This window comes from Cryptotermes secundus, unplaced genomic scaffold (assembly GCF_002891405.2).
Source record: "Cryptotermes secundus unplaced genomic scaffold, Csec_1.0 scaffold1452, whole genome shotgun sequence".
In the NCBI taxonomy this organism is placed as follows: Eukaryota; Metazoa; Arthropoda; class Insecta; order Blattodea; family Kalotermitidae; genus Cryptotermes; species Cryptotermes secundus.
In genome coordinates, this window is record NW_019724770.1 from 1 (window position 1) to 9520 (window position 9520).

General features: G+C 39.7%; 2 protein-coding genes across 2 annotated transcripts; one reads left to right on the forward strand and one right to left on the reverse strand.

Moving 5' to 3' along the window:
• Nucleotides 1-5264: 5264 nt before the first annotated feature.
• Nucleotides 5265-5752, reverse strand: LOC111863044 (histone H3). The gene has a single exon (XM_023848994.2). The coding sequence runs from the start codon at nucleotides 5719-5721 to the stop codon at nucleotides 5311-5313; it is 411 nt and encodes a 136-aa protein (XP_023704762.1). The 5' UTR covers nucleotides 5722-5752; the 3' UTR covers nucleotides 5265-5310.
• Nucleotides 5753-6004: 252 nt separating this feature from the next.
• Nucleotides 6005-6395, forward strand: LOC111863046 (histone H4). The gene has a single exon (XM_023848996.2). It carries the CDS (start codon nucleotides 6033-6035, stop codon nucleotides 6342-6344), a length of 312 nt encoding a protein of 103 aa, XP_023704764.1. The 5' UTR covers nucleotides 6005-6032; the 3' UTR covers nucleotides 6345-6395.
• Nucleotides 6396-9520: the final 3125 nt, after the last annotated feature.

Below are 9520 nucleotides of genomic sequence, written 5' to 3' on the forward strand. Positions count from 1 at the left end.
TTTCAACTTCTCCTCCATAATCCACTAATCACTGTACCCCACCATTCTTCACTAATTATGCAAGAGTTATGTTCATTCATAAGAGAAGTTAAATAGGGCTAAATCTCATTAATCCAACATAATTTTCCTGTCTCCCTTTTCATTCCTCTTCCAACATTCACACAATAATCTACTACACGTCCCCTCACCCACAGATCATCTAGCAAGGAATTGTGTGGGCTATTAATTGAAACTGGTCTAAATCTCTTCACACCATTTCAATAAATTTTGTTTAACTCACACCAAACAAGGAATATGACATTATGAAAGATTACTACAACAGACTTCTGTGGACATGACAATCTACATTCTTTGTGAAGTCTGGTGTATTACAATGTGACTGGAGGAAACACAGCTGGCAACTTAGGCAACACATATGAGGTAAAGAAAATCTGATAAACTGCTGCTGGCCAAATAACTAAGAGACATGTTTAAGCAGCCTGACTGATACAGTTTGGACAGTTCAATAAATGATTCGTAATCTAAGAGAGACAGCATGTATGGGTACATACTGCGCCATTTTAAATAATGTTCAGCGTGCGAGCCCAGGTTTTATGCCATAGTAAATGAAACATAACCTGCAGTCTGACATTCACATTAACTTTCAAAACATGACGAGCTTAAGGAATGAAATTAAGGTCTTCAAATACGTTCACAATATGCATAAGTGTACTGACAATAAATAACTCGCATGCCACCACATTTATATTAACTCAAAAGGTAAAAAAGAGGTACTGTCTCATTGCACTAACATTTTTTTTTCCCCCAATATCTGACGAATGCAAAAGATCTGATCCGTAGTTGATCTCTTACGTCGAAACCAACACTGATCATCCCCAGTATTTTCATCTATATATGGACTTAACCTCTATATTCAAAATTTGTATTTCGAGACACACTTGATGTACACAACATACACATATATTATTGCGTGGTTTTCACCGGAGACAATCACTGAACATCTGCCGTAAATTACCATAAACTTATGAAAAAAGCCATGCAAGACAATACAGCATGCGATAACACTTCTTCACATGCTTGGGTGATCTCATACACGCGAGTTCCAGCCAACTTCTTACAAAAATATATATAATACCTGCCGCATTCGTTTAAAACGACTGTCTCGAAAAAAAGTATCAAATACTCTGAATATGCACACGGTTTTTATTCATAATGCTTGTACGCCATTCCCTGTGCACGATTCCATGATTGGGCGGCAGAAATTGACCACAGCCATACATCACACTTCGAAACGGCGCGGGCAACATTGCCGCCGTGTTGCCATGCGTACTTAACTGCTGCCAACGTATTTGATTATTCNTTAACTGCTGCCAACGTATTTGATTATTCTATTGTGCATGATCGAATATGACTGTTTGGGGATATTTTTTAATAAATTCGATCTATTCGATTGAATTTCATCGAATTTCTTTGTTTTGGGATATTTTTTAATAAATTCGATCGTATTTGATTGAATTCCATCGAATTTGTTTGTATTTTCATTGTAATTGACTGAAATTGATTGTAATTTTCACGAATTTTCGGAGAAATATTGAAAAACTTTCGGAGAAATTCCGGAAAACTTTCGGAGAATTTTCGGAAAACTTTCGGAAATTCCCCGAAAATTTTCCGGAATCTCTCCGGAAGTTTTCCGAAAATTCCGTGAAAAACATCCTAAAATTGTCCAGAATTTCCGAAAATTTCCCAACATTATCGAAAATTATAGCAAATTTATGAAAAACTCGGAAATCCTCGAATATGTTTTAAAATTCTCGAAAATGTTCTAAGATATCCAATATTAATGGGAATTTATGAAAAATTCTAAAACTTGTTCATATATTACACATATAAGAAACCAATTTGAATATCCTTTATACATATCCTAATCATTTTTAAGTACCTAATAAATGCCGATTGCTGTGGGCATCATCAAGTGCATACAGTGTGAACACACGGGCAGACACGAGCAATTGGCTGAACTTATGTGTAAGTTCTTTTTATATATGACGTGTTTTTTTTTTNCATAAACTTATGAAAAAAGCCATGCAAGACAATACAGCATGCGATAACACTTCTTCACATGCTTGGGTGATCTCATACACGCGAGTTCCAGCCAACTTCTTACAAAAATATATATAATACCTGCCGCATTCGTTTAAAACGACTGTCTCGAAAAAAAGTATCAAATACTCTGAATATGCACACGGTTTTTATTCATAATGCTTGTACGCCATTCCCTGTGCACGATTCCATGATTGGGCGGCAGAAATTGACCACAGCCATACATCACACTTCGAAACGGCGCGGGCAACATTGCCGCCGTGTTGCCATGCGTACTTAACTGCTGCCAACGTATTTGATTATTCTATTGTGCATGATCGAATATGACTGTTTGGGGATATTTTTTAATAAATTCGATCTATTCGATTGAATTTCATCGAATTTCTTTGTTTTGGGATATTTTTTAATAAATTCGATCGTATTTGATTGAATTCCATCGAATTTGTTTGTATTTTCATTGTAATTGACTGAAATTGATTGTAATTTTCACGAATTTTCGGAGAAATATTGAAAAACTTTCGGAGAAATTCCGGAAAACTTTCGGAGAATTTTCGGAAAACTTTCGGAAATTCCCCGAAAATTTTCCGGAATCTCTCCGGAAGTTTTCCGAAAATTCCGTGAAAAACATCCTAAAATTGTCCAGAATTTCCGAAAATTTCCCAACATTATCGAAAATTATAGCAAATTTATGAAAAACTCGGAAATCCTCGAATATGTTTTAAAATTCTCGAAAATGTTCTAAGATATCCAATATTAATGGGAATTTATGAAAAATTCTAAAACTTGTTCATATATTACACATATAAGAAACCAATTTGAATATCCTTTATACATATCCTAATCATTTTTAAGTACCTAATAAATGCCGATTGCTGTGGGCATCATCAAGTGCATACAGTGTGAACACACGGGCAGACACGAGCAATTGGCTGAACTTATGTGTAAGTTCTTTTTATATATGACGTGTTTTTTTTTTCAGGAAACTCGAGATTACTGTTAAATTACTGATTTCTTGCATCGAACCAATTTTGCCGGTTCCTGACTTGTGCTGCATACCTCAGTATTTAAAAACTACATTTATCATGAATTCCCTTGTTTGAAAAATTCATCAGACAAAATAAATAACAGATGGAAAGACTGCAGGAGAAACAAAGATATTCTGGTTGGACTAGCAACCAAATCAGTGTTTACCAAGAGTTTGCACTACAAAAACATATAAGGCATCAAGGTCAACTGTAGAAAAGAGTGTTCGACACAAATCACAAAATGACCCAACTCGTCAGCTTATGATAATCCACTGTTCCCAAACCTGAGCCAGATCAATCCAATCCATATCGCCACATCCTATATCTTTAAGATCCAGGCGTGCTGCCTAATAAATTAAACCCATCGAGAACTTTCCCTTCAGAGCTGCAGAACAGATGGAATAGGGGACGATTATGCTTGGCCTCAAAACTTCAGCGTAAGAAGAATCTATGTGCCGTAAGCACTCTGTGAAGTCAGTGTTTAAACGTACGTTAATTTGACCCACTTGTTGTCCCCATTGTTAAAAAGGGGAGACCTCGCACTGTTACGCAGGAAACAAGCCCCAGTCCAAGGACAATGCACATATCAGTCAATTACAGAACCGTAACTCGAAAAGTGAGATTAGGTCACAGTGCTACACACATTATCAGCGCCATAAGAGCACTACTGACACGCTGCTAATGACTTGTCACAGAGTCAGCTTGAACATTAAACAAATAGTAACGAGAATAAAATAAATAATGACAATCTGAGCCAGTTAATGTTATTTAAATTGAAACATAAGTTTCTGAAAAAAAAAGGCACAGTTGAACGCCGGTTATCCAAATTAATTAGCGACATTTGCGGTTGGGATAATCAAATTAAATTCGTATCCCCGAAGAAACACTATTATGACTAAACTATAGGGAGCTGACTCTTTCATGAAAAGCCGCAAGTTGTGTGCAGCTACTCAAGAAGTTCCCAACATTTTATGTCACCCGAAGAGGTTCATTACTATGTTCACGAGAGCCCTCCACTGGTCCCTATCCTGAGCCAGGTCAATCCAGTCCATTCCAACCCATCCTATGTCTCTAAGATACATTTTACTATTATTCACCCACCTTCTTCTTGGTCTGCCTAGTTGTGTACTTCCTTCTGGCGTTCACACCAATATCCTCCAATGCGCCTTATATAGAAGGCTGTTGTGTGTCGAGGGCCGATTTGGATGCTATGGCAAAGAGGAAGTGTTCCATTCCTGTGTCAGGAAACGAACACCGGTCCTCCAGTCCGTTACGAGTTACTATACTGAGCTATCCCGGCTCCAGTCAGTCAGTCTTGTTGCAACTGACGGTTAGTCTGTCTTGGTGTCGAGCCCCAGATATTTCTTTTGAATGAATGTTACTATCTTGTCTATGTGGAGCTCCCTCTCTGACGAGAGGTCGGGTGTCATTTGTCAGTCTGTATTTACATATACACACTTATTCCTTACTTCAATGTACTATATACATATACAAGACCTCTGTTAGTCCAGGCTAGGTATTATTAGCTACCACGGCAGTCTAGTCACTTGAACGGTCGTATATCCCGGCTCCAGATTTCAGTGCCTTGCATTAACTGTAAACCGGGTGTTGTGCCTGGACCTGCAGAACCAGGTCATTTTGTACCGAGCTCCGAACACGTATACTGATTGCTGCTATACTGGCTGGCCTCTTCCTGCCGGAATATTTCTTGTGCCTTGGAGTTTGACTCATGAAAATCGCTTTGAAGCCCAGTTTGTCAGTTAAAATATAAGAAACCTTACCCCACAGTCGGATGTAAGGCGTATGAAACTGATAAAGAGGTTATGGGATATTACAAAACTCTAGGAGGGGTAGAAAATGCAAAGTTGTCCCTGTGGTTATCTACTACATGAAGACGTAAGCGGAGTGGATGTAGAAATCGTGTTGACCTCGGCCCTAGATGGTGATTCGTCAGCTCCACAACCCGGGCGCTTTACTCCCAAAGGTTAGCTAGTGAGAATACTTTATCGGCACTAACAAATGAACCTCTCAGACGGTGCTCCAAACGAATTATCAATAAAAAGCGGTTGAGCCCCAGACTAACTGGCGGTCTGTTCTAATGACTTTGGACTAGGCAAAAATGATAATCACTCCTCGTCAGAAGTTGCGGCCCTGAAAAGGGCCTTTTATTAATACTTCCCAGAATTTATGCCCGTTCTCCTCTGATGCGCCTAGCAAGCTGAATGTCCTTAGGCATGATGGTAACGCGCTTCGCATGGATTGCGCAAAGGTTGGTGTCTTCAAAAAGACCCACTAAGTAAGCCTCACTTGCTTCTTGCAATGCCATCACTGCAGAACTCTGGAATCGCAAATCAGTCTTGAAATCTTGGGCAATTTCGCGAACAAGGCGTTGAAAAGGCAGTTTACGTATGAGCAGTTCAGTACTTTTCTGATACCGGCGGATCTCCCGTAACGCAACTGTACCAGGGCGATAACGATGAGGTTTCTTCACACCACCAGTAGCAGGAGCACTCTTTCGCGCCGCTTTAGTAGCCAACTGCTTTCTTGGCGCTTTCCCTCCAGTAGACTTACGCGCCGTCTGCTTCGTACGAGCCATACTAACACAATAAATCTACCTCACAACTAGACTGCAGAACTTACACTCTAAGCGCAACACCAATTTTGCCGACTTTTATTGGCATTGCCTCCTCAAGTTTGCTCCGCCCCACTGAGGAGCGCAAATCCTATTGGGCAAGAGCAGAGCACAGCCAATTGGAATTTACGACAGACTATATGCACAAGTTTTCTCCGACCCACTGAGAAGCTGAAATCCGATTGGGCAATTGGAATGGACGACAGACTATAAGAATCGGGGTTCGGGACCTGCCGAAGTATTTGTCAGGTGAGTTGCATTAGACGTTTACGAGTATGACTGGTCGTGGTAAAGGCGGAAAAGGTTTGGGTAAAGGTGGGGCGAAGAGGCACAGGAAAGTTTTGCGAGATAACATTCAAGGAATTACGAAGCCCGCCATTAGGCGTTTGGCTCGTCGCGGTGGTGTGAAACGTATATCTGGGCTCATTTATGAGGAGACTCGTGGTGTGTTGAAAGTATTTCTGGAGAATGTTATTCGTGATGCTGTAACTTACACCGAGCATGCAAAACGGAAGACCGTGACTGCAATGGATGTGGTTTATGCTCTGAAGAGGCAGGGGCGTACTTTGTATGGCTTCGGAGGTTAGATGTGTGATATGAGCGCATAACTTTGTGCGCAGCATAAACGGTCCTTTTCAGGACCACCAATTGTTCCGAAGGATGGTTTGAAAGTCATGTCCCGACTGACATTACTGTGTAGGTAAAGTTACAATCTTGTCCATGTGCGGCGCCCTCTGACGAGAGGTCGGGTATGTCATTTGTCAGTCATAGTTGATAGCATCACTGTACACTTGTTTACATTTGAATTTTAATATCTAGTATATGCAATATACACCAGGCCTCTGTCTAGACTCAGTACAGTTAATTATACCCTATTTCGAGTATTCACCACGGCAGTTTATTCACTTGATTCCTACACTGACAAATGTCCCTGTACATATTCATCAGTAATCTGTCAAGACGACAGGTCCACAGTCTTCCAAAACAGTTCCTCCACTAAATACGATCTAGAGCTTTCTCCTTAAAATGAAAACATCCTCTTCTGTCACCATGGTCATCCAGCATCTTACGTCTTCTGGTCACTGCTATCCGCCCCTCTATCTTCAATAATTTCTTTTAGATGGCAGTTACTGCGTAACATGACCAACCAATTAGCCTTCCGTTTTCTTATTTCGTGTAGGATATTCCTCTGCTCACTGACTCTAATTAACACTTCCTCATTTCTCACATAATCGGTCCAACTGATCTACTGAATCCTTTTCCAACACCACATTTCGAAGCTTTCCAGGTGTGTCTGATCTACTGCCCTAAGTGTCCAAGTTCGCGCCCCATACAAAGCCATGCTCGAAATGTAGCATTTCACTAGTTTCTCAAATTTAAGTCCAATTTCCTGGTAAAAAGATTTTTCTTGCTAAATACAGCTTTTGCCATAGCAATGCTACATTTAATTTCACAAGTACACCATCCATCATCTGTTAACAAGCTACCCAAATATTTAAAACATTTCACATTCTCCAGTTGTTTTTGGTCTATCTTTATTGTGACTGGGGTTGGTTGTCTCGAAATTTTCATTACTTTTGATTTTTTCCATGTTCACTTCAATCCCATAGCTTCTTCAATTTTCGATTAGTCTATCAATCATACCCTGTAGCACAGTTTCTTCCTTAACCATTAACACAAGGTCATCTGCATATTTCACAGTTTGAATAATTTACCCTCCTAATTTGAAGTCTCCAAGCCCATCCTGAGCTTCTTTAGTAAGGCGTTCGCTGTGCAAGTTGAACAAAATTTGTGAAAAACAGCATCATTTTCGAACTCCTCTTCCAATCCTCACACTTCTTGTCTCCCCTCTGTCCAGTTGCACTCTAACTTTCTGATCCATGTATAATTTATTAATCAATCTTCTTTCCCGCCAATCAGTACCTGTTTCCTTTAGGATCTGCATGAATTTTGCCTTCTGCCAGTCTATAAAGCAAGCACACAGTTCTTAATCTTTCTCCAAATTTCGTTCTGCTACAATTCTCATCATCCCAATTGCATCCCTGGTTCCTTTTCCTCTTCTAAATCCAAACTGATCCTCTCCGAGTATATCCTCTATTTTCCTTTCAATTCTTCTTTTAAGTATTTTTGCTATTATCTCTGCTGTATGTGCAATAAGGCTTATTGTGCAATGGTCGCTGCATTTTGTAGCTTTTGTCTTTTTCTTTAAGGCTATCATTGTCACTTCTGTACAGTCCTTGGGCCACTCTCCACTTGCATATATGGTGTTTATTAGTTTTGTCAGTGTTTTCAAACCACCTTCTCCCAGTAACTTAAGCACATCTCCAGGCACATCATCTCCTGTAGCCTTTCCATTCCTCAAGTCCTTGATAGCTTTTTCCACCTCACTTTGTAAAATATATGGTCTTTCTCGTCTGTATCTACTTCTTCCGGTTCCACTTCCAAGGTTTCTGGCCGATTAGGTCGATCATATAGTTCTGTAACATAATTTTCCCAAATTTTCAGTACTTAACTCTGATCTACTATTCTATTCCCCTGGGAGTCCTCGAAGCCAATATTTTGAATCCCATGGTTCTCTTTGCATCCTAGTTCTTTTGTCTTCATGTACATCAAATCGTAACGTCCTGTCCTTTGAAATACTATAATCTCATTATATATCTTCTCAAGATATTCCTTTTTGGCCCTGTCCGTGGCTCTTTTCAGTTCATTCCTCAGTCTCCTGTATTTCCTCCTGCCTTCATCATTGTTTATATTCTTCCATTTTACTTATCATCTCCTGTGTAATCCATGGTTTTCTTGCTATCTTCTCAACTTTACCAACCAATTCGATAATAGTAGCTAACATGCATTCTTTTATATTGTTCTACTACACTTCAGCATTTCCGCTTTCACTATCAATTGTACTGAGTTACTCTTTTACGGTCTCTGCACGCTTTGTCTTTGAGCATAAAACTTCTCCATATCCCATCTAGGTCTGTGCTTTTGGAATCTTATAATTTTCTTCAACCTGCTTTCAAACTTGGCAACCAGTAAGTTGTGGTCAGAGTCAATATCTGCCCCGGGCAGCGTCTTCACATCCTTCACACTGTTTTGAGCCCCCACCCCACCAGCTGGGGAACGGGTGTTCTCTTGTCTATTATTCAAAAGGAAAAAAACAAGAAGTAAACAAGAAAATCAAATAACATTTAATATATGACCAGTAATTTGTGCCAAAAGAAAACGCGACAATTAATCGGCATAATCAGCCACAAGATATCCTATCACAACTCGCACAGGCTGTCTCCGCCACAAGCGACTAATAAGGCATACTTAATAACAAACTTCACGCTAGCATAATACCATCTCTGAAATCGCCTGCACACACAATACAGACAAAACCTATATATACATTTTCAACTTACACAATTCCTCCAAGAACAATAATCAGTACGCTAGTATTATGTGCATTACCTCGAGATGGGCCAAGGTCAAGGTCAAGGTCAAGGTCATGTTACAACTGACGATCGGTCAGTCTGTCTGTCTTGGTGTCGAGCCCCATATTTCTTTTGAATGAAAGTTACTGTCTTGTCTATGTGTAGCGCCCTCTCTGACGAGAGGTCGGGTCTGTCATTTGTTAGTCAGTCTGTATTAAGTCCATTGTCTGTATTTACATACATTTACAAATACACACTTATTCCGTACTTCTATGTACAATATATACACGGCCTCTGTCAGTCCAGGCTAGGTACAGCAGATTATGCCCTTTATATATGTATATATATAT

What these genes read in the sequence shown, in the direction of transcription:
- LOC111863044 (XM_023848994.2), bottom strand. Translation starts at nt 5,721, where the DNA reads ATGGCTCGTACGAAGCAGACGGCGCGTAAGTCTACTGGAGGGAAAGCG.
- LOC111863046 (XM_023848996.2), top strand. Translation starts at nt 6,033, where the DNA reads ATGACTGGTCGTGGTAAAGGCGGAAAAGGTTTGGGTAAAGGTGGGGCG.